Raw genomic sequence first — 25,336 nt, forward strand, 5'->3', positions numbered from 1 at the left:
ACTTTCCTCCCAGGGGCTGACAGGGCTGCAAACATTTCCTCCTCAAAAATGAAAGGAAGAAGCAGTGAAGAGACCAAGCCCTGAGGGGAAATAATAAACAAACCCGTGACAGCATCACCTCTTTGATAAAATGCTGGGAATATTTTACAAGAGCTCCACAGAGAAATGCTGCTGGCTGCTAGCCTGGAGCAAAAGCTCCCAGATCTCTTGCACCCACAAATTCCCAGTTTGCTTCGTCAGGGCTGGTCCTCTTCCTCCTGTATCCGTGACCCACAAGTACAAATGGGGCTGAGGGGCTCTGCTAGGATCAAGTGGGAAGGGAAAAACACTGAAGAGGAGAAGAGTGACTTAATGAAAGAGAGGAGGAGGACAAAACCTGGAAGACAAATTAATCTCAGAGACGCTGAAACAAGGAAGAGGCATATAAAAGGGCTGAGTGGAGAAGAGGTCATGGGAAGGGAAAACACTGAGCCACTTAACCAAAATGATTGAATACCAAATGTTGGGTACAGGCTGTCTCCACCAGCGCACGACACTATCTTCGGCGTGCACCTTCTCCCCGCCTGCCCAGGGGCAGGGTGGTGCTGATTTCTCTGCTTTAAAGACACACAAAGGCTCGTGCCCAGACCAGCAAAGGGTCTCGGCCGTGGGAAAGCTCTGCGTCACCACCCCACACTTCCAGGCACCTGGCGTGCACACTGCAGGAGAGACACCAGTGCCCTATAGCACAAATACAGAGACAGAGCCACCCCTCCCAAAGCCAGCTCCAGTCTCCCAAGACTTTACATCCTGTGTTAACCTCCCCTTGGTTATATATACAAAATGTAACGTATTTTCCTCAGTTCTACAGTTCAGCATAGATCCTCTGAGCCCTTTTTTTTTTTCTTGTTGTTTAAACTCAGCCACTCTTTCTGGGAGTGCAATTCAAGATTTTAAAGTCACTAAACTAAAATCAAGTGCAACTATTGCTGTTCTCACCCCATCAGGGTCAGGGTGTCCCTTGCTTTCATGCTCTCTATCCCATGAATTTTCCTCCCAGTAAGCCCAGGCTCAAAAGAAGGGAAGGTGGGAGACTGCATCACCCAGGCAAGCACCTTGCACTTGAGGCAAGCAGGAATCCTGCAACCCTTCACAGGACCAGTTAGCTTATGAAGCTTAGCAGGGCTGGTACAAGAGCCAGGTTCTTCTGGACAGGGATCCTCCAGACATGCTGGAGCAGCTGAGCTGGGATTTATTTGGTTGTGGCTCTCCTGTGTCTAGTTCTTTTGCTCCTCTGGCTTAGTGGAGCTTTATCATCATGTCTTCTCTCCCATCAGCTTCTTTCTTCCTGAAGGGCCAATACAGCTCCAAACATTTCCTGAGTGGGCACAAGGTAAATGAGAGGAAAGGACCCAGACACGCAACAATTTGGCTGGAGACCGCTTAAGCAAGTTAAAGGTCAACAGAAACTCTGCAGTTCTGTGCTGGGTGGAGGTCAGAGGTTGCAAGTGAGCCCAGGAGGTTTAAGTGAAAATGTAATTGTTTAAGGGACTGAGCTGACACCAGCCAAGACACAAAATTCAACTATTACAAGTCGACCCAATGACTCATACCTGAGACGTGAGTGTTACGAGCTATTAGCCATTTGAATCCATGCTCTGGGTTTGAATCTCCTGGCCAGAGACAGTGCACAGTCCTATTAAGAGCCCAATATCTGAAATGACATGTTTATGTGTTTGATGCCTGAGTGCGGTCCGTTCGGGGAGGACTGGGAAACTGGGTACAGCCCTCACCAGCTATCCTGCCTCTTTGACTCAAACTACACCTCCTTCAGCTCCAACAGCCCTGTCTGAGCCTTACCTGCTGCATCAGGCAGGGAAGGACCACCTGGGGCCATTTCCCAGCAACAGGAGCCATAAAACTGGGCACCTGGGGAGTTCCCTGCAAGGTTGTCCAGAAGGGCATTGCTGTACTCTCAAGTACAACTTAGAACAGGTGAAGATCTCCTCAGACAAGCAAAGCCTGTCTGGCAGAGAAGGTGTCTCCCAACAAGAAAACTAGAGAAGAAGTGCTAATTACGAAACATCAGTGTTTCTCCTTGGGACAGTGCGTTTGTTCCTCCCAGTATAAACCAACACACTCCTTCCAATTACTATGTAAATACAGTGTTACTCTGGCTCCTCAAGAAAGCTGGTTTCGACCAAGTCTGTCACAACTCAGACCAAAACAAGAAGAATATCTGGGAGCTCTGGGAGTCACCTCATCCATGTGGTTTTCATTGCTCTCTGTTGCAACATTCCTGAAGAAGGTATGGAGGTGCAAGTGGCTGTTGTTGGAGAGAGGGTGCAGGGGAAGACAGACCTTTCATCTTGTCTCTGTGCAGTTCTTAAGCCTCTATGGCAATGGGCATCCTACCACAAAGGAAACAGGAATATGGAAATCAGATGAGCTTCTGCCTCTGTCCAGGCCATAGCTTCCTGGGAAGGAATTCAGCTCCAGTTTGATATTCTCCAGGACTTGACCCAGTTGCACACACACAGGAGACCCAAAGGTATCTACACAGGGCTTGGAGGTATGACACAGGGCCTGCAGGAGACCTGAGCCCTTCTGGACTGCCAGCTGGAGCCAGGATTTCTCAAATGTCACCAGATATTCCTCAGGGCATCTTAAATGTCTCCAGACACCTACATTTAGGCATCTGAATTGAGCCTATAGTCAGCATGAACAGCTAAGCCATTCAGCTCCCCTTTGCAGATATACTTAGTGAAAATTCATGCTGTCACCTGCCAGACTGGGCCAAGTCATGGGCTCCCATAGTTCCCTCAGCTGCTATTCACCCCTCTTGCACTGTGCTTATCTCACTGTCAAGGGCTACAGGGCTCAGATACGATCAGCTTCTGTACCCATCCCCTGTTCTAGGTCTTCCTGCACTCTTGCTCACGTGTCCCTCCACCCTCCACTCCCTGGAGGCAGCACAGAGGTTTTCACAGTGTTTCACTTTTGCATGTGGTGTCTTTGTCACCTGTCTGGAGGGACAAACACCACCCCAGTATCAGGAATATTCATCACTGCGGTGTGTTTTTCAAGCTCAGTTGTTCATCTGGGTAAGCACAGGGCTGGGCTGCAGTGCCTGATGTCTGCTCAGTGCTTGGAGCATCTGGACTAAGAGGCAGCAGACGTAAGTGACAGGTTTGGCAAGACGTCACTTCGTGTCCTGTTGTTCAGAGATAGAGGAGACTCTGTTATCTTGCGTTTCCACCAGTGACAGAGTAATGAATTTAAAGAGTTAGTGGTGTTCCAGGCACTGGAGAGTGAGTAAATGCTGAATGTCCCACATTAAAAGAGTGTAAATCCTGACAACAGAGAAATACCTAACCTGCACTCAGTACTTTTCTTGGAGGAAAAGAGCTTTTAGGATGACAAGACCTGACCTGTCCTCCAGCTGTCTCTCTACCTCATCCCATTCTTGTGCATTACAACCACACTACACACATTTTTCCTCCTGGAGGTGGTTAGGTGGGAGCACACTGGAAGTTCTTTTGTCTCATGGCTTACATTTGGGTGTCACATCTTATAACTGGACTGCAGCTCTTCAGCAGCCACCGAACAGTGTAAGACAAGAGGGTCACCAAGTCACCCCACAACACCCAGTTAACTGATGTGGGCTCCCATGGCACCGACTGATGGGCAAGCAGAGGCAGAGGGTAAGGTGCCCTTATCTGCCCTGGGGTCTAGAGGAAGATCGCACCCCAGTCTCCAGGCAAGAACTCTCCTCCTCTGCTCAGTATGGGTCAGGATTGTCAACTGCACTCAAAGGGTGCCTGTTCCTTCGTGTGCCACCAGCTACAAAGTCTGGTGTCACTTAACCACACAGGTCCCCTGAGACAGCTAGCCTGGGCTTAACTCCTGGACTTAGAGACAGGTGAGCTGTATCTCAGCACTTAAATTAAAACATTTAATACAAGCAAGCAAAAGAAGTCAAAGACACTTTAATTTGAGACAATCAAAGCTCAGGGGAGTGGGGGGACACTTTATAGAATGTTTCCCCGATCCCAAGGAAGACGTTTCAGCCAGTTGCATGCCAGCAGAAGAAATGAGAAGAAAGAAAGAGGTTATCCCAGGAAAGCTGGGGGAGTAGAAGAAGACGTAGGTGGGAACTGTGCAAATTCCCTGCAAAGAGTTAAGGTAGTTTGTGATCCTGCAACCACTAAAACCACCATGTCAGGTAGCACATTTCTTGTTATGTTTTCAGAGGTGTATTCTAATTGGCAATCTTTAGCCTTCAAGCTTGCTCTCCTGGTTATCCTCCTCCCATTTAATTATTTCTCTTTTATTCACCTCCTTTGCCAGATTCCCAGCCCCAGCTGGACAGGTTCTGCTGGGGAAATGCCTTGTTAATAGCTGTTTCTCCTCAGATCAGCTGGAAGATAGACATCGAAATAAAACTAACTCAGGCTTAACTAAACTTTATTTTCTGGAGCAGTTCAATGTAAAGGCTGCAAGACTATTTTTATGTCCTCTGCCACTCCCTATCATCTCTCTGGGCAAAGGAGGTGCTGCAGTTGATAAGACAAGAGCTCAAACACTTGGACACTCAACACAGGTCTTAGGGAAGATTTTCCTTCGTCAACTATAAATTCCACGCAGCAATTAATAAAGTAGATAAGAGAGTAGAATTTGTTGCTGTATAGGATGAAGTCTCCATCGCCCTTCCCTGACGCTCTCATAGGGCATTTAGCAGTTTCCCAGCCTGAGAAGGGACCGGGTCTCTGGAGAAGGTACGGAAGAGAGCATGGGTAGGATAGAGAGAGGACTGGCTCTTCTCACTGAAAGGAGCAATTCAAATAGTGAACTCCTACAAAATGCAAATGCCCATTGCCACAGGATGTCCCCAGAGCCAAAATTAAGAATGGATCAAAAAAAGGCCTTAGGGCAAATGTATTCAGGAGTGATTACTGATTTCCATACTCTTGACACAACCTCCAGCTAAGAAAGGGTCTGACATGCAGTTCACCAGACATAGAGACCCCAAGGAGACATCACACCACACTTGACCTACCTCCTAGGCTTTTCCACCACAGCACCAGGCTGCAGGAGTTGGGGAGGGAGATGTTGTGTTCTGCTAGCATCCTCCAAACCCACAGACCATGATGGGGAGGTTGGTAAGCCAGAGCCACAGCCAGGAGGAACAGACAGCTCAGGCACTGAGGGGGAAAGCTGAGCATGAGAGAAACTGCAGCTGCTGAAGGGCACCCGCATCCTCCCACATAGGAATGGGGATGAGGAGGAGGTTGGTCTCCAAGACAGGCTCACCTGCAAGAAGGACTGTTTAAAGAAGACACCTTGAAATTCCCAATGCAACTAATGAGTGATGGCAGAATTAGAGGAAACCCCACAACAACTTAGACTTTCACATCATTTCACCCAGGTTTACCAAGGTACTTTGTACAAGTGCAAGTACCCACTCAGTGGGATTTGAAAACACATCTAGAGGGATAGGACCACATACCCATGGGCTCCACAGGTACAGAAATCATGTTATTTTGCGTGTGCTCCCCCCTAGGTATAGCTGACGTACAACTGTGTAGCTTTCCTGGTAAGGGAAAGGATCCAAAATTGACTCTGTCTTCCCATTCATGTTGATGTTTCTTTTTAATTAATAAGTGCTGTTTATTTTGGATTTCATAACCTGCCTAATTCAATGTCATACAGTTTCTCAGGTATCTGTGTATCTTGCTCAATGACCACTCTGTGCAGCTGGTTTTACTTCCAAAATACCAGACACCTCTGTACACCTACCATTCATTAAAAAGAACTCAAACAAACAAACAGATAAATACCCCAAACCCAAGGGATAGAGGTACTGCAGGGTTGCCTCAAACTACGGCAAATGAGATCAAGGGTTTCATTCAGTGGTGCAGCAGCTCTTGGCTTGGATGTGTTTCAGTAGCATGTCTGCACAGACCTATCCAAATGCGAATGTGGACTTCGAGCCGTCCATGCAGCCTCTGAAGTCCCACTTGCAGGGGGAGGGCTCTGGTGCTAGTGGAGATGTGCTGCCTTAAGCAGCCAGGACAGTTGGATGTCAAGATGTGTTTACCAAGATGAGACACTGATTATTATTAAGTTCTTTAGAAATGTTAGGAACAACAGATCAAAACCAAATGCTTAGCCCTGAGCTTGTTACACAATTTAGCAAGGGAATTCCCATTTTCATTCCTTCTTTAGGCTGCTATTAGAGGACTGAAGAAAAACCCTAAATAGTCAACCCAGTCTTACAAGTAAAAAAAAGAAAAACAAACAACAAAACAAACAAACTTGAAATCTTTCAGGACTAAAGTTTGAATTCACCTCCACACTCTAATTGACAATGATAAATAAAAGCCACACCACAAAACTTTGCTGACAGAGTATTTCAGCTGCTTCATAAATAAAAGTGTTGCCCTTTCAAATGATTGAGTCTTTCTGTCTGTGGCTTTCACAACTCTATGCCATTGACCTTCTCTTTTTCAGTGGGGCTTTTTTGTTTTTAGTATATGGCTAGATATGAAAATATTTTCTATCTGATAAGCTCATTTGGCTGCATAAACATTCTCCAGCCTCCAAGTGTGAGATGGTTGTGCTCAGTTCTCTAGCCAAATTAATCCCTTGCAGTGGTGACAAAGCCACATGGCAGCAGCTCAGTCGCAGCCACATATGCCTGGAGTTCCTTGATGTCCTCCGCACGTGCACACTCTGTACCCAGAGAAACCATCATGTGGGTTCCTGAACTGGAGCTTGAATGGGGAAGAGTTGAGAGGAATTTCCTGCTCAACAAGGAGTTTGTGGCACCAGGAAGGATTTTTATTGTTCTTTACACAGTAAATAATAAATGAGGTAGTTTAATTAGAATTATAGAATCAATTAGGTTGGAAAAGAACTTTAAGATCATAGAGCCCAAAATACATGCATCCAAGAATTCTCCGAGGCTAAAGAGGCTCCTAAAGTCTTGAATGCCCATAAACCTGGAGGCCCTGGAGGCACCAGGCCTGCGGCCATGCCAGAACTGGGCAGTGGGTGGGGACTTCTTTCTGCCTTGAGACACAGAATGAGGGCAAAATACTTGGCCGCACGTAAGAGCTGGGAGTTCAAGCACGACCTAAGCATGCAGAACGACCAAGGACTTACAGGAGACAGCGGCGAATACAACAGCCTTCATAGTCTTCAGGGAACTGCTGGAGAGGGTCCAGTGCAGGGCAACAAAGATGATTAAGGGAGTGGAGCGTCTCCCTTATGAGGAAAGGCTGAGGGAGGGCAGGGCTCTTCAGCTTAGAGAAGTGGAGACTGAGGGGTGACTTGATTAATGTTTACAGATATATAAAGGGTGAGGGTCAGGAGGATGGAGCCAGGCTCTTCTCGGTGACAACCAATGACAGGACAAGGGGTAATGGGTACAAACTGGGACACAAAAGGTTCCACTTAAATTTGAGAAGAAAGTTTTTCTTGGTGAGGGTGACAGACGCTGGAACAGGCTGCCCAGGGAGGTTGTGGAGTCTTCTACTCTGGAGGCATTCAAACCCTCCTGGACACCTTCCTGTGTAACCTCATCTGGGTGTTCCTGCTCCGGCAGGGGGATTGGACTGGATGAGCTTTCGAGGTCCCTTCCAATCCCCCACATTCTGAGATTCTGTGGTCTGTGTCGATGTTGTCCCTCAAGAGTCTAGTCCTTCACCCTCTTTCTAGGAGGGCAGTCAAGGAACTTGTCCTCAGCTGGAGGTGGTCAAGCAGGTGCCAGCCTGCTCCTGCAGCCCCATCACCCACCGCTGGCAGAGTAAAACGTGCTTTGTGATAGAAGAACTGCACAAACGGAGGCTGTACTATTCTCCCATCTGCACTGCAGTGCCCAGCAGACTCGGCCTTTTGATTCGTGATGCCACCTTGCTCCTACAAGGAGAAGCAGAACACGGTCTGGAAGAGCTCAGCACTACTGCTGGCGCTGCATGGACAGACAAAGCAAACAGAGCAGGAAAATCCTCCTGAGGCACCAATCTCAAGGCACCAGGAGAACAAGGAACCAAAAGCAGGTTTCTTCAGGTCCCAGCTAATGTGCCACCATATTACACCTGCAGCAAAGAGCTTAGACCAGCTGAGAACCCAGAGGAAATGAATACTTGGCCACTTTCAGCCTGCCTTATAAATTTTGTAGATTTTGAAGTCAGAAGGGGCAATTCCTGTCAACTTGACATTCTGTAATATAGAGGTCTGGGAACTTCCTCTAACCGGACTTGCTATTAGGAAAACGGCTTGCAGTTTAAATGAGGGACCTTTTGGCAAGACTTAATTTGAAAACCTCACACAATAGAGAATCCACAACATCTTTTAACATTTTGTTCCAGTGACAAATAGCTCTCCCTGTCAAGCATGAATAGCTTAAATCATAGATTTATTTCTTCCTACAAAGTAAGTCTATTTAAATAGCTTGACAGCTGGAGTTCATCTGACCTAAAACCCGGATGACTGTATTTGGCCAGATGAGGCTTACCTCTCTGGTGACTCCAAAAGCAAGACATTAACTACAAGATGATTCATCACCTTTGAAATTTAGGTATGGAGAAAAAGTATAAAGGATAAAAAAAAGGTTTAGTTTGTGTGGGCCTGCCAGATGAATAATGGCCAGAAGCTCGCTCAAGGCAGCTACATTGAAAACAAACAGAACCACAAGCTGCAGCAATTGAAGGGTGCCTGCTGCCAGGGAAAATGCCATCTGCAGTTAACTGTGTCTTTCCCTTCCCAAAATTTAATAGCATTTCTAAAGCTCTTGAAATCTGGCATATCAGACTGCACTGCTCTCCTTACATGGTTGGCAAAGAGCTGCCCTAATCACGTCTCATATGGGCCATGCTCATCTGGAAGATGGTGCTAAGTTCTCCACTGGTCCTGCTCCGCTGACTGCAGGCTGAGCCTGCTCCTTTCCACATGGTAATGGATATAGTCAGCAGTGCTTGGTGCTTTTCCAAAAGATCCCAGAAAGGCTGAAGTTTTACACAGTGGGAGTATGGTTAAGACAAAAATTCTGACCTGAAACTGCTATTTTATTGCAGTTTCAGTAAGGGTAGTAACATACAACCATTGAGGCACAAGTAAGGCAAAGGTACATGCCAGGGGGAAGCAGGAGGGAATGCAAGGAAAAAAAAAAAAAAAAACAAAACAAAACACACAATAAATAAACAAACCAACCAAACACACCTTGAATAAAAAGTCACAAGGTCTGTAGTAAGAATTTTAATACTTTAGGCAGATGAGTGGAAGATACCATGTGGTAGAAGAGTAGAAAAAGGACTAGCAGTCCTGAAGGGATATGGGAATTGGCCTCTACAAGAGGTCAAGACTGCTACACATATTTTGAGACATAAGCATTCAACAGACATGGAATAAAGCAGCATGCTGACTGCAGATAGAGCATACCAAATAAATTTGGCAACTTTCTTGCTAAAAGCGATTTGATTTCTACTTGGTGAATTGGAGGAAATCACATTCATCCAGACTTCACTGAATTGTTCAGTATGGCACCATATGGGAAATTATGAGTTATTTTAAGGCAGTACAATTAATACAGGAAAAAATACAGCAGGACACATATCAGCCAAAGAACAACAATAATTTTATTTACGGGGGACACAGACTGAAAGAAAGACGTTTGTAATTCTGTGAGCACTGGGTTCAGGTCTGTGATACTTTTTGTTGCATGGCATGGCTACCACAAAGTGACAAGTGAAGCATGCTGGGTGATGCTCAGCAGTATGCGGAGTAGGTTTGCACATTCGGAACTACATTAATTGAAAGAATAGTAAGAGAAGTTAAATCGTACAAAGAGCAAGGGAGAAATGCTCACCTCTTGTTCCTTTTTCCTGAAGAATAAGATGCCTGACAGCAGTACACCCTCACCCAATACTGATACCCTGACCTTTTTACTGAGTGCAGGAACCCCGTCTCCTCCCACCTGCCCCAAAAGCCCAGCCCAAAATGAAAGAAGTAAAGCACAAATGGACCTTGTAGGTGAATTGCCTGAAAAGGTTAACTCCATTTTGCTTTTACAGGCTGAAGAGGTCTTGAGGAAGCTATTGCTATAGATTACTTCCTTTTCATAGCAAAGTTTACAACAGCTGCTTAAAAATACAACCAACACCAGCATTTTACTGTGCGAGTATTGACATTTTATTTTTCAAAAAGAAAAAAAAAAGAATACATCATCTTAGTGACTGGAAATGTATATAAAGTAACATATTTCAAGGAATTCACACGTTAAAGAAACAGGCTTTGAAAGAGTTTGTCTAATGCAGTGGCATGGGACCTACAAATTCTTTCACAACCGATACTGCTTATTTCAAATATTCTGTGATAATATGGCATTGGGAGAGCCAAAGATCCCCTGTGATGGCAGCACTGCTAGTACAGGAGGTGCCATGAATACCTGGGATACCCTAGTAATTCTGGAAGGTAGAAAAGGAGATGCTCTAACAACACAAGGCCATAGTCTAAGGCCACCCCAGGAAAATCCAACAGTACTTCAAAACTGTCAGAGACTAGTCAGTTGCCACACATCTTTAAATTAACTCATCCCAACCCTGGCATTTAGTAACAGCTTTAAAGAGTATATTTATATATAAATCTACTCTAAAAAAACAAAACAAAACTATTGTGAAATTTACATGAACACACACAACTTTAGCAACACCATGTTTCCAGGGGAACTTGGATATTAGCTGCTTGGAATTTATATACAAAGCTGATTAATTAGAAAGGCTGCTACAGGGAGCCAAGCTTTCTTTCTAGGTTAGCCCCTGGATAGAACAAGGATTTCCTGTGTGTTTTTTTCTAGGAGCTGGCAATATTAATAATTGTTATTAGAACACCAGGGTACAGTGGTTTGTAAACATTTTTTTGTTAATATTAGATTAAAATCCAGTGCATTCTTACTCTCTAACTGACATTATGGATCAACTGATTCAAATGGTGTTCTGTGAATTCATGGGAGATGTAAAAGTCTACCCAATAAAAATCCTTTAAACAAGTTCATTCCTGGTGCCAAGTCATTGACTTTAGAGCAACACCAAGCATGAATTTGATTATTTGATCAAATTGCAGGCAATTTTTTTTCTGGAGTGTAGAAGTTTCCATTCCATGCTAGCAAAACATTTTAAGTTTTGCATGATCCCCACTCTGTAGATGGGGACACAGGTTTGGAGGAAAAGAGTTTGCCAAGGTCGCGGGCAAGGCCAGCAACACAGCCTGAAAGGCTTCCAGATTCCTGAACAACTGGCCCGTGTTGGACAGCAATGCATTGTTATCTTCTGACTCCTAGAGTCCTCAACCTCCTCCTACTAGGGAAAGATTACATGATACTGCAGCTCACAGGAAAATGCACAAAGCAAATGCATGAGGGATACATTAAAAAAAAAAAAAAAATAAAAATAAGGCTAGAATATCTCAAGACAGGAAAAAAAAAATTCTTCCTGCTCGTCTTGAAGCTCTTCTTAACTCCTTCCTCCTCCTTGCCAACTGCAGTCCTGAGTAATGAATGTCTGCCAGATCTGGGTGGCAGCTTCCTCAGACCCTTTCCTTGTGCTTCACGTTAGCCAGCTTGACTGTTTCCTGCTCAGAGGCAGGTGGAGAAGGCTCATCATGGCATCCAATCATCAGCTGATAGACTATCACTCCCGCAATGGCCCCAAGGAAGGGAGCAACGATCGGAACCCACCACCACTGTTTACCAGTTCTGGAAAACAAAAATAAAAGATACAAGATGAGAACTGCAGCCTGTGCAGTAGGACATTCATGTTTGGATCTGGAATAATGCAAGATCTGATCATCTCCGAACACCACCATTCACTTTAAAAAGACAACAGTACCCCCATGGTCGCAGCAGTTTCCAAGGTGGATATTACCCCACCACACTGCAAGTTCAGGTGATGAGCAATTCAGAACAGGCAGCTCCAGGACTTCCAAGGCTGCCTCTCCACCAAGAAAGGCGAGAAGCAGTTGGAGCGCCTGGACTAGGCACTTTAACATCCCTCCCATTGCTTGCAGAAAAACATGGCTTGACAGCAGATGGTCTGTACTGGTCATGGCTCTCAGTTTTCTCCAGCAAAACCAAAATCCAAATATCATAAATGCCCCACATTTTCTGCTGCTAAAAACATTTATTATAAGCTCAAGTTTAAGGTGCACCTGAATTTCTCGTGGGTGCTCCAAGATTTCCTCCCTGATAACAAAGTTAGGTCATTTGGTCTCACTGTTGGAAACCAGAGTTTCTATGATGTTTAAGAAATCAGAGCAAACCGTGTCTTTTAAATATGTTTATAAAATCTAAAAGATACATTAGTGCTAAGATATGGGTGCTAAGTCTATTTATGATGCCAGAGCTACCACCTATTTGTACTTGTACTGTTTTTTCCCCTTGGTGCACAACAATTTCATTGGCAAGAACTTACGAGAACACTTCAGTGCCCCAGCCAGCAATGGCTGTGAAGAGACGAGGCCCAAAGTCCCTGGCAGGGTTGACAGCATAGCCAGAGTTGAAGCCCATGGAGGTTCCGATAACAAGGACAACGAAGCCAACTGTGAAAGCCTCCAGCCCCGTGGGGACAGGGTTGTTGTAGGGATCGACAATAGCCAGGACACAAACAATCAGGGAGGCTGTGCCAATGAACTGGGGAGGGAGAAAGAAAAAGAAAAAATTTAATCCAGGTTAGTCTTTTAACCTAATTATTTAACTCCTTTGCAGTCCTGTGCATTTAGGACTCCTCCTCTGAACTGAAAGACCTGCACAAAGTCATCCCATGGCACTATCAGACCACAACAGACTGAGCCCCCATGGAAATGAAAGACTGGAACGTGCTCCTTCCTACATATCAAGCCCACACCTTTTTCCCTACCCGCAGGAGAGCTGTGAATAACTGTTTCGGCAGCCAGAAGGGCTGAAGACATCTTCCTGAATGTGCTTCCTACCTGTCAGAGCTGGGTGGCTGTTGTCTGTTTGCGGTTAATGGGAACTTTAAGGAGGAGACAGTCACCTCCGACACCACACCACAGCCAGTCAACCTCTGGGCTGTGCCACAGCCATAGTAGAGTGGGCATGAGGAATAATTATCCTTCCTCATGCCATCACTCTTCAGGGCTGAGACCAAGTGGGGTCCTTTTCACTGTTGGCCAGTCTTGTGAGGCTGGTCAGTCCCCTTAACACAAGCTTTCTTGCTGAAGGGTACTCTCTGGCTCTGCTCTAGCTATGGGCTAGTGAGATACCTTTGTCAGTTCTGGACATCTTCTCTTTAAATTTCATTTCATTCTCTAACGAAAGGAGAAGCCCAGAACCACCCCAAAAGATTCCTTTTCAGAGGCACCTTCATCCTCTCAGCACCCTCTTACCTGGTCAAAGAATCCATTCACAATGTTCAGATGTTGAGATGGGTAGGTGGCAAAGATACCAGCAGTGGCATTTTTTCCTGTTACGTACAACTGGTTGTTGCCAAAATCCCAGATGGCATCTAGAGGTGAGGGGGAGGCAGGGTGGAGAGGAAGGAAAAACAAAGGAAGATAGGTCGGTCATTTTCCAGCATGGAGAGAGAGATCCCTGCTTGGAAGATGACTAAACTGCAGTCTCCAAAGAGCCATGAGTATTGAGATAGAATTCCCTGAGCATGCCATTGCTATGTGTTGCAAAACCACCTGCTGTAGAGCACTCATTTGGAAAACTTAGGGTGTGATCTGCCACAGTGGTTTACCAGTCAGGCTCAGATGCAGATGGGCCAGGTCGCTGTTCCTAAAATGTCTTGTTTGCCAGGCACCAAGAAAAAGTCAGAGCCAAAAAGTAAACAATAAGCTGACTCCAAATCTCGCCCCAAAGGTACCCAAAATGCCTGTGGTATCACTCTCAGTGTCAAAACATGAGATATTGCTATGGATCTGATCTGCAGCAAACACAATTTGGGCTGATCTTGCAGTTCCCTCTAAGCCAATACACAATTAGCTTTACCTCTCAAGCTTGCCTTGTAGAGCAATCTGTCCATTGTCTACCACTGTGTAGAAGTGGGATAACTAACACAGGTGAACTGTCTAGATTCCCTCCATGGTTAGTAAGATGGAAGTTAGGTTAGTGAGAAATACAGACACTTCCCAAAGGTAGCTCTTCCATGGTTTAGACAGCTAAAATGGGATTAACTCCTCTGAAGAGGGGACTTCAGCCACCAAATAGAAATGTAACAGGTGTTGAACTAGAGTCCTGATGTTTCTTCTTTCTAAAGTGAAAAGCAGTTGGTGCTAGTGCTTAGGATGGCAGTTTCTTCCCTTCAGGTGCAAGCTACAGTGACCCAGATGTTCTGCTCGGCTACAGGGAACGTTGCTCTTATTGCCAAAAACAGACACAAGGAGGCAAACTCCAAGTCAAAATGTCATCCTTGATATTTGAGGAAGAGCAATTTCCAGCACAAAGAGTCAGTTCTTGCCCACTGAATACTGCCCTATGATGGGGAACACCGCTGGGAACAAACAGGCATGAGGAACTGTGTTTCTAGGATGCTTTCCACAGTACAGAATAACTCTGAGGGCAGCAAAAGCTGATAGAACTCCTGTTGTCTGGAAGCTAACACAAAAGAATGCAGAAGACAAGGTAGATAAAACTGTTCTAGAACAATACACAGATATAAAATCTCTATTACTAATAGTGTTTGATCAGTATTTCTGAAAGATATGTTCTCATCCAAATAGTACCTACAAGAGAGGCCATCCAGTGGTCCGTTTAAAGTGATCATTACTCAAGGACAAAAATTTGCACACATTGATAATGCTGGTTGACCTTCAGATTGATTTGAACCCATCATCATTGAAAGACCAGGAAAGCCTTGCCAGAAACACAGTAAGGAAATATCTCACATCTCTGTTCTGCAAGAAAATGCTTCTCTCTGATTTGGGAACCAGCCTCCCTGTGCTGAGTCATGAAGAACATCCATCTCACCCCAAAAAACACAAAGTTTCTGCACTTACCATAGTACAGCCCAAAGACTATGCCAGATCCCAGGAAAGCCCCCAGGGTTTGGGCCAGGGCGTAAATTGGTAGCTTGATCCAAGGTTCCCGGGCCAAGAAGCACATGGCAAAAGTGACAGCTGGGTTCAGATGTCCACCTGCAGAGAGGATGATGGTTATTGCATTTTCATGGGCAGAGATGTGGTCCTAGGGATGTGTCAAGTAACACTGTTTTCAATACCAGTGCTACACGGAACAAGCATAGCCATCTAAGCCTACACAACCATTGTCACAAGCAAAATTCATCCCACATGGAGCCACAACATACCTGATACCTGTCCCGCAATCAAAATACCGAGTGTCACAGCGAAGCCAAAGGCCAGGTTAACGGTGAGGAAACCTCCATGAGTCCCTCTGCTGAGCACGATCTGTGCAACGGAGCCACAGCCAAACAGCTAGGAGGAGAAAAAGAGATTTAAATTACCCTCTCTGCTTCACATCATGGTCATCTGCTGACCAGGGCCTGCCCCTGCCGCACTTATACCTGCATGCACCACCAGAGCCCACCTACGACCCAAAGCCTTGAAAGCTTCAACCTTCAGTTGAAGTATCTAGATGTCTCCAGGGTTAGCAGGGAAGGAGAAAGGACACAGGACAAGCCTGTCTCCTGTCAGGAGGAAACAAAACCAGGGGCAAAAGCAAGATCAGACCACAGTTCACTTCTCCAGGACACTGGAAGTCTTTATCCAACCATCTAATTTTCAGGTGATAGGGGAGAAGAATTGGCCAGACAGCACCCTGGAATGAGATATTTACACTGAAATTGTTCAGATGAGGGATGTGAGTACCTTGTTGCTAAAAGGGCTAATTGTTTGACAGAGTAACACATGGATTGGCCAGGGACAATTTTGCTAATGCCTTGAAATACAGATATGACTGAAGGTTGTATACAGCCTGACTTTCACAGAGTCCTCTTTCGGGTGGGTCTGGCTGACAGCGAGGGATTGGGGCTGCCTTCTTGGGCTAAGGTACCTGCAGTTGTCCCAGCCCCAAGCTACAGTGTCTGCTGTGGGCACTGTGTGCACAGCCCACGCCATCCCAAACCAAACATATCCTTCCTATGCCAAAACCATGTGAAAAAGGATAAGGGCAACACAGCTGTCCTGTTCCTGCAGCACCAGCATAGCACAGGCACCACCAATTGAAAAGCCCATGTTCCACAGATATCCTGCCACCAGCATAGCCAGATGTTTGGCCTTCTGTCCAAGATCAGGAGTGCACTGAGCACTTTGGAGAACAGAAGTTGTTTCTGATGGGTGATATGGCGTGTTTCCTAGTAGCTAAGGGAGATATGTGCTCTTGCTCATAGATGTTTGCTACAAACAGGTGATTCTTCTCTTCCCAACCACATTCAAATGCCACCCTTCCTATGCTCACCCTTCACAGCCCAGACCAGTCTCCCCTGGTAGTTCAGTTCATCACTTATCCAGTTGGAGACTTTCTGCCTGGTCAAGTCTCTCCACTACCCACTATGTAATTTAAGGAACCCTAATCCTCATCATGTGTATGTTTTTATCTTCCACTGACTCCACCTGAATTGATTCTTTGTGTATACCAGAGATTATCACATCAGCAGGTACTGAGACCATCCTTAAACTAGGGCAGGGATTACCCGTTTGCTCCTGAGATCCTCAAATCTAGGGATCAAGGCTTGCCTTGCTTCTCCTAACCCCATGCCTATATCTACACATTCATCAAGACTTCCTGCTTCTGTGATCTCCATCATCCCAGAATTACTCAACTGCCATCAAGTAGACACCTGAGTAGCAGGGGTGGCTCTTTTCACGTCTCCTGCCAATGCTGGACATGCCCGTTGAGTAAATCACAAACCAGATCAGGGGCAAAGCCAAAATACACCTAGCTCATCCCCTCCCATCCCCTTGACAACTGATGAATTACTAATAAAGCAAATATGGCACTCAGTCTTCTGGGAAAGAAGAAGCCAGGTAGGCTGCAGGCTAGCTTATGAGGTGGACACTCTGTACACAGGTGCCTCTTGACAAGGAGCCAGGTCCCCAACACAAGACCTTGCTTAGAAAGAACAAAGGAACCTGCAGAACTTGTTATCTGATGAGAGGGGATGTCTGTCACAGCTCTCTACCAGGTGCAGTCAGAAGAGTCCCTTCAATGTCCTAACTCTGAGCTGCCCAGCTGGGAAACCATGGCACAGAAGACATCAGGCAAAGGCAGGAAAGATGAATCTTCTTTATTGTGCAACAGACAGACCCATCATTCCCAGCTACACCCGAACCACTGAGGGAAATGTAGCTCCAGCTGAGCAAATAAATACTGGCTAATGACCAGGGTGACAGATGTTCTTTCCCTTACCCCAGAAGAGCCCCAGCATGCTTTAACAGAGATCTGGAGAGAGTCCTTGGTCATGGTGTTCACCTCTCTAATGCCACACAACACATCAGTCTGACCAGGGAGGGGGTGAGCCCACAAAAAGCTGCAATGGGCACCTGAGTTTGGCAGGGTTGGCCACAAGTTCTTCCTTCCAGTTGATGAAGGTATTTGTGTTATTCACTCTGAAAGAACTGGCAGTTCTGCAAGTGGATAGTGGTTGGCTCGTTAGCCACATGCCTTTCAGTTGCAGGAACCACAGAGTAAAGCTTCCCCCCTCCACCCACAAAGGTCTTTGGTTAACCTGGAGGAAGGCCAGATCTGCCGTTTCTTGAGAGGTTGTTCCCCATTCTCCTCTTGCCCCATCCTATACCTAGCAATACCTCTCCAGCTTTTCCTCAGAACAGAGTCTATGGGCCATGCAAAAACACCCTGGAGCCACTCCACAGCACCATTACAATTATTTATCAGATGAGCCCTGAGCACTACTTGACTTAATTCAGCGTAACAGTAGAAAATTTGACTCTCAGCAGATAAAGAGTAATGTAATATTTAGGGACAGGTTTGAACTTTGATATGCATGTGTGCAATTCCATCCTGCAACAGTGAAGTCCACTAAGCATGAAGAGATATTCTTATGCATGACATCCATCCGTGACATTTGACTTGCAGAAACCAGTTCAAATCATGCTCACCCGTGATTTTGTGGCAAGCAGCTTGACGTTACAGAGTTTTGTTGTGTTAGTGGCTGTTACGGTTTTTAATCACACCATTTCCATGTCTGCTGTTTGCTAGTTTTCCTTACAATCACTTTTCCCAGGCCATATGAGAAAAGAGACACTCAGCACACATTTTTTTTAAGTCTCTCTTTTCCAATGCTTACAGAGAAGCTTTTAGGAGCAGTTGAAAGGTAAGGGAGTTCAAAGAAAAACAATTCAACATTTATCGCAGTGGCTTTTAAGTCCATGCAATGGACTCACTCTCAGTTTTAGAAACCTGACTCCAACACATGGAAACATTACTGTAAGAACATCCCATCCAACAGAAAGCCAGGTTAGCACCTCACACAGCATCATGTGCAGCAGTCAGTTTTTATACCCCCATGACTCCCTAGCCAAGCCCAAAAGCAGTTTTAAGGTGCTAATAAAACAATTGCAACAACACATTATTCTGATGTATTAAAGCTACTCTCCTGGGAACTGAGGTCAAGGCACCCATTAACCAGGTTAATGGAAGCATTCTCCTTAATGTCATCTTACTGGCTCTAGCACATCTAATAGTTTTCCGTGCCAACAAGGAGGCTCCTCACTGCTCTTCCCTCACAAGCTGATCTAAATCCTTGCCCTGTAAAAAAAAATAACAAAATTGATGTTCTGCAGGAGCCGTGAGTTGAACTGGTTCAAGGGTGGACATGTTGACAAACTCCAAAGTCTGGACAAGGAAGGGGACAGACAGAAGCAGCAGCCACACCAGGAAAAAGTAGCTAGTTGCTGGGTGAAACTTCACACTCAGGGAAACCTTGAACTCTATGGAGTGTTTGGAGACCAGCCATGTGGCTTTATCACCAAAGGTAAAAACACCCTGTCTCAATGTCTGGAGACAAGAGGCTCCAGAGCTAGTCAAGGCTGGTAGGAAGGGAACCTAGAGGATTAAAAAAGTGGAAAAAGCTAATGAAGAAATGAGGCTACCTGAGTTTTTAGGCACATGTAGTAAGAGCAGCTCCGTACATGAACTTGGGAGGAAGGCGTTCAGCGCTCCCATGCACAACAGCCAGATTTCCTCCCTCGCTTGCCTCCTCTTTTCTTTGCCAGCGCTTTTTCACACCTTCAGGTGCAACACAAAAGACTTGGATGCATTTGCTCTTGGATTTCAGACAGATTGATCTCTAAATCAAGATGGGAAAGTTTTGCTGGCATAGCCCAGGAGTGTTATTACCTGAGTTACAACTTTCCTGTTCAGACAGCATATATAGCAGGGATTAGGCAAGAAGCCTGCTGTAAACCTTCCCTAATCAACCCAGTGGATGGGACAGGCTGCTCAGCCCTCACTGCCTTCTGCTTAGTGGGGAAGATGCCAGAAGGGCAGTCAAACCAGGGGTCTACTCCGGAGGAAGAGACCCTGAGAGACTAATGGAAGGTTTTACGCATTAAACACACAAAGGGACTCCTCTTCTCATATCAGAGTGGAACTTAGGACTATCCCACAGTCCCTTCAAGGAGAGAGGCTGGGAGGGAGGGAACAGAGGACTATCACTTCACAGGCAGCTTGAAACAACCTCCCAACTCCTCTGTTGCTCAAAGCAAAGTGGTTAGAGGCACTGCATGGCCTCTTTCTGCCCTCCCTGAGTGGAACCCAGCTGGGTAGACCTGAAGACAGGCCCATACTGATTCCTATTTATTCTCAAGCAGCATGTGAAGATCTTCAACTCCATGGCCCGTGTGGCCAAGACAACCTGCACCAGCCACAAAAGCAGGGCAAGGAGCACCGTCATTTTTGCCCTTCCTCAAAGCATCTCTTGAACAAGCACGCTGGTAATCATTTACGATTTGCAAAGCAAGGAGAAACATTAGAACCTAGAGCCAGGTTTCTTGTCCAGCATGGCTGGAACCAGCCTGGACAGAAGCACACCTATGGAGAAGGGCAGCAGCAGATGGTCTGTCATGTTATGGTTCTTTCTGCACCACATGCTGTCCCAGAGCCAGACAGGGCTGCAGGACTTGAGAGATAAGAGGGTATGAGGAAAGTTCTGTCGCACGTACATCACGTGCTACAACAACGCTGTGCAAAGCTGGAGAGACGATTGGCACGCAGTGCAAGAAACCTTGGTAACCGTCAGCAGAGGAGCTGGACATAGAGAGGAAATTCACTATTTTAGCTTGTTTCCACACACAGAGGCAAAAATGCTTGTTCTCCTGTCCCTGGTATTCCTCAGATGAGGAGTCTTTAGACCTGTGCTTCTGGTGGGGTTTTGGGAACTGCTGGGGAAAAGCTGCCTTCCCCCTGAGGGCAAGTACCTGAACCGTCATGTTTGTAGAAAGCTGAAACCTCCTTGCTCCTGCACAGGGGCAACAAGGCGAAACAGTTTTGGACAGTTAATGAAGAGCTTTGAGCAGTTCTGGTGGAAGAACCAAGGGAGAGTAGCAGCAGTGCTATTCCCCACACCTCCACACCCAGCAGCACAAGAGCCTTTGCAGAGAAGGATGAGCAGCACTCAATATGCTAACAGCAAAGACTTCCAGCCCCTTTTAAATCCTAGCAAAGCATTAACAAAGGAAAAAAGCTAAAAAAAAAAAATGGGGAAAAGAGAAATAATATTTTTCAAATGCAACCAGCTGGATTCAAGAAAATCATCAAAAAAAAAAATCAAACAGCAACTGTGGGAACTGCTGTGCCACCCTGGATGGCTGTGGGATGAGTGACAACTGCAAGTTCTGCACTGCCAACAGTTAAATGAGGCTCCTTCACCTTCCCAACCACTTCACTATTTTGGTTTCTGTGGTCTGCAGCACACTTGTACACCAAAAAGCTCCTACCTGGCCACAAAGTCACGGCAGCCCTGATTGAAAAGCCATTAGGAATTGTTTTTGTCCTTCTTTGTGCCTCAAGAGCAGTGAATCACAGTTAGTCTGACTTGGAAATCAACTATAAACAGTAAGTTACTTCTCCTGCAAATGTAAAAACCAAACAGAGCCCAGCTTTGGTATTTACAGCCAGTAGAGGAAGACAAACAGATCAAGCCTTTAAGGGAGGCAGAGAGGCCACTGGAAACTGGCTTTAGAGAGTTGCTACAGTAATAACACAAACAAGTGACTTGAAAAATGCCTTTAGCGTTTGCCTTGCTTAACTATTGCCAGCAAGTGGTGCCTCTGACATAAGTATAACGTTCAAACCTGAAGTACCACTCAGAAAGTGCACTTTGAAAGGAAAAAAAAGAAAAAAGAAAATCATTTTAATTATCAGAGGAAAGGTAGAAACAGCATTACTGTTCTTTTAACAGTAAGGACATTACTCACAAACTAAAAGCACATTGTATGAGGTGCTGGTTGCAGCGAATGCAGTTTGCAAGCAGAGAGCACCTTGCCTTTGCGCTATTCAGAGCTCAGCTCCCTTAGTTGGATTATTTTTCTTATCTTATCTTAAAAGAGGCACTGTTTTGTTTTAACATTCTGCTACATTTACAACCTCCTTTTAAAATAAATAAATAAATAAATAAATTAAATAAAATCAAGCACTAGGTTAATTCTTACAGGCAAATACACTTTGCAGGGGTCTGGAACAACCTTGCTCAAGAAGAGCTTGAGAGCTGCAGTCATTATGCAAGTGAAAGGGTGGAGGGAAGAAGCTGAAACTGTGCCAATATGCACGGTGGGACAAGTTTTACATTACACAGTTAAATGTAAAGTGAGCTGCAAACTTTAAGCAGTCTCACTCCCTTCAGCTCAGAAAATTTATTTCCGTGTGAATGATATCAAACCTTAAATCAATCCCTAATATTATCCTCTTCTAGATGTATTTGTGTTCAGTAAACCCCATTTCCCATGAAGACAGTTTCATGGATTCCAGGTCTTTCCTCAAGTATTTTGTTGCCTGAAGCCCATGACAGCTATTTACCAGGCTCAAATGCAGCTAAATGCATTCACACCCAGTTCAGCCTGCTGGCAGGGTGGGCAGCAGGGACTTTTGCAAGGTACAGAATCTCTCCTGGGATTCTCCACTTCAAACTACAACCCAGATCATCTGAAAGGACTAGCAAGTTGACTTCTAAGCTTGTCTGTGTTTCAGGCAGGTGATATAATCAAAAAATGAAAAGGAATCTGCATGGTAGGGAGCAAAGAAATTTTTTTTTCTAGTAAAATAAAGTCTGTAAGCACCGCCTCATTAACAGAATAGACTGGGGCAGCTCCAAGGGACTGATGCCCAGCAAAGCCATATTCAGGCTTGCTGCCCTGGAACTCATTTTCCTCTCCATATACTCTGGTTTTCCCTGCTGACACTCCAGGAGCATTCGATGTGTTTGGGACTACCCCATTTCTCCCACCAGCCCACCCCATCTTCTCCCACATGGACACTGAGCACCCACAGCCCTCCATCCACTGCAGAATTGCTGCAGGAGATCCGAGGGGAATTTTACAATGCCTATGAGATGGAGTTGAGTGTGTCACTAACATCAGTGTATTCTTCACCCCCAGACACTAGCTCAGGATGTCTTGAACAATGGGAGGTATCTACTTGCACGCTTACACACAGTTTAAAACATAGCAGGTGTTATGCTCCCAAGGGTCACCACTTTCACCAGTGCAGCAGCCAACCTGGCTGATGGGTGCTCATTACCACGTTCATTTTGGAGGGTGGTTATGATTTTGGCCCAAATGTTTCCTCAGGTTCTGAGCCCCTCCCAGGTCCTCTCCGCCCTGGAGAGGCAATGTTCTTTTAAGAGTGGTAGCATTTTATGGGGACTCAGTTGAGCCCCCTGCCCTCCCACAAAAGACCCAGTACCCCCCTTTTCTTCATTTGTAAATGATCTTACTTATTAAAGTGTAAGACAGCATGTTGATCCCTTTGTGTTGTCTCCAAGACCACATGCATCTTCATCAAGCCTTCCTCTGCTTTCAGCTCCTTCAACTGTTAGATTTCTCCCCAAACAGTCCTGTCACAGGTTACAGAGAAGTGTAAACCTGCAGTGACTCCACTGAAACCTTCAGGATTTCTTGGGATTTAAACCACTTCAGAGGAACTTTCACCTGCAGATACTCACTGAGTGAACATCAACTCATTTCTTCTGCAAGATCAAAGCATCAAACCCATGGCCTGCTGGACAGTCCTGCATTTTTGGATGCAGATTCCCAAAGCCAGATGATATCCCTGTGCCAGTTTTGCTACACCAGTATTTATTCCCCACTTATCACACACAACTGTCTGAGCTGCTTGCATCTGCCTTTGACTTCAAAGCAAGCCAGAGGTGCTCAAAGCATCTTCAAACTAAGTCAATTATGCAGATATCCACCCCGCTTCATTCCTTCTATCCCATCCCTTTAGAAAAAGAACATTAAGAGGCAGAAGAGGGAGTTTTTGCCATTTTCCACTTAAAAACACGTCAGCTGACTGCGTAGCTCTGTCACACACATGATGAGCACAGCCTCCCCATCAGCTCCTGGCACGGGCCACTGCGGTGTCGTGCAGCACCGCTGATAAGACCCTGGGGAAACAGCAGCCAACAGCAAAAAAAAAAACACTACAGCAGTTTAAATTCTAGCTACTTCTCCATAGGATACATAAAGAAAACAAAGAAAGGTGAGGAAAAAGCTTTTGTTTCCCTAGGTGATAACACTTGAAGTATTTCAGTGCCAAGAAAATATTCCAGGGCAGACAGAAAGGAAGTTTTGCAGGATCTCTATCAAAATATTTGCTGCTTCAACAGAAACTCTTTTGCTCCCTGCACTTTGTAGACACACAAAAGCCCCCAAACACCCACTGAGCTCTGCAGAGCTCACCCTTTGCCAGCAATACCAAATCTCATCCTATGACAACTTGCTTTAGTTTTTCCCTGTGGATAAGGACTTCTCTAGTCCTCACAGGGCAGGTTGCACTGCAGCTAGGCTCATGCCCAGTGCAAACCCCAGCATCAGCGCAGCCCCTTCACCGGAACAACCTCCTGCTTCACCCAGGGGTTAGAGAACATCCTAACACCACAGACTCACCACCAGGATCAGTGTCCCCAGGCACTCGGCCAGCGCTTGCCGCACTAATTTGTTCCTGATCCTCAGGTGCTCCTCAATAGTAGCAAGAATGTCCTTTTGCCTCCCCATTGCAGCCGAGGTGCCCTTCGAGCGGTGTCAGAGAAAAAGCAGCAGCTGACAAAGCCTCAGCAAGGTTTCTTGCCCTACACAGCTGCCTTTGCTTATAAATAAGTTTGGCGATGCCTGACACACCTCCTGGATAACCACACCCCTTCCACCCTCCCTTCAAACTCAACTGTTTTTTTTTAATTCCTTTTCAGCGTAAGACAGAGTGGGTGGTTTTCTTCATTTTCTTTATTGCTTGCATCTGTGAGCAAAAGATTCAGGAGTTTCATAAAAACAAGGAATTAAATGTGGCAAATGTGTCCCACTCAAACCCCTGCTGTTTTCATCACTTATTATCTAAAACATGGGACCATATCTGCTCCTCTCCAGCTTCATCTGAGGTTCTAAGAGTTAAATGTATGGACCGAACAGTGTCTTAAGGCATTTATGTGACTAGGGTACCCTGCTTTCCTCTTTCTTTTCCTTTTAAGCTCCTGCAGGATGGCAAAGCGATGAGCGCTCCGGTGCTTTTGCAGCAAAATTGTGGGGCAGGAGGGTTTGATCCCCACACTTGAGCTGCAGGCTGAGGACAAGGCACCTCCTGACTCCAGCAATTACCCAACTAAAGCTGGTATCAAGGAGCAAGTCCAGACCTTGCTGCATGAAAATCTGCATCTGCATCCAAACTCTTGTGTATCGTTACAGTTTGTCTCACCATCTCAGGGTTTTGGGAGTGCTTTTGCACCCCATTTCCCTGAAAGCTGTAAAGAAAAGAAAAGACAGAAGAAATCCTCAGTGCAGGACCAGTCCCCCCATCATAGGGCTTTGACAAGGAGACCAGCGACTCACTGAGCTTTGCAGGAATCAACCTTTGCTGCCTTTTTGTCTTCAGTAACATCCCGTCTCACTCTGGCTGGTTCTATGGGAAAGCCGCAACAAAAGCTGTCCCAGTCTGTACCATCTGGGGTGAAGGCTGCTAGCAGGACGCTTGCCACCCATGGCATCTGGTTTCTGTTAAGTGAGCAGTAAAAATTCCCCTGGCTCTTTGACTCACTGGGGCTTGACGCAGAGCAGCAGAGACGAATTTGCAGGACTGGAAGGGACCCCTTTCCTGGATTTGTTCCCCCACCTCCTCTGCAAATCCACAGATGCCCGGCTTTACTCTTCCCCTTAT

At 45.7% G+C, this 25,336-nt stretch overlaps 2 protein-coding genes across 2 annotated transcripts in view; both read right to left on the bottom strand.

Annotated features, from left to right (window-relative positions):
• Positions 1-5,253, bottom strand: part of LOC102092415 (phospholipase A2 inhibitor gamma subunit B) — a 34,404-nt gene extending 29,151 nt beyond the window's left edge. The window contains exon 1 of the mRNA XM_065046949.1: positions 5,039-5,253. Coding sequence (XP_064903021.1) covers positions 5,039-5,238 — 200 coding nt within the window. The 5' untranslated portion in view covers positions 5,239-5,253. The remainder of the gene's footprint in view (positions 1-5,038) is intronic.
• A 4,896-nt stretch (positions 5,254-10,149) lies between these two features.
• LOC102092228 (aquaporin-3) lies at positions 10,150-24,323 on the bottom strand. Its single transcript, XM_005504615.3, has 6 exons — positions 24,079-24,323; positions 15,306-15,432; positions 14,998-15,135; positions 13,384-13,502; positions 12,450-12,667; positions 10,150-11,734 (listed from the first exon to the last, which is right to left on the bottom strand). The coding sequence occupies exons 1-6, from the start codon at positions 24,184-24,186 to the stop codon at positions 11,566-11,568; spliced, it is 879 nt and encodes a 292-aa protein (XP_005504672.1). The 5' UTR covers positions 24,187-24,323; the 3' UTR covers positions 10,150-11,565.
• Between the last annotated feature and the right edge of the window lie 1,013 nt (positions 24,324-25,336).

This window comes from Columba livia, chromosome Z, assembly GCF_036013475.1.
Source record: "Columba livia isolate bColLiv1 breed racing homer chromosome Z, bColLiv1.pat.W.v2, whole genome shotgun sequence".
Classification (NCBI taxonomy): Eukaryota; Metazoa; Chordata; class Aves; order Columbiformes; family Columbidae; genus Columba; species Columba livia.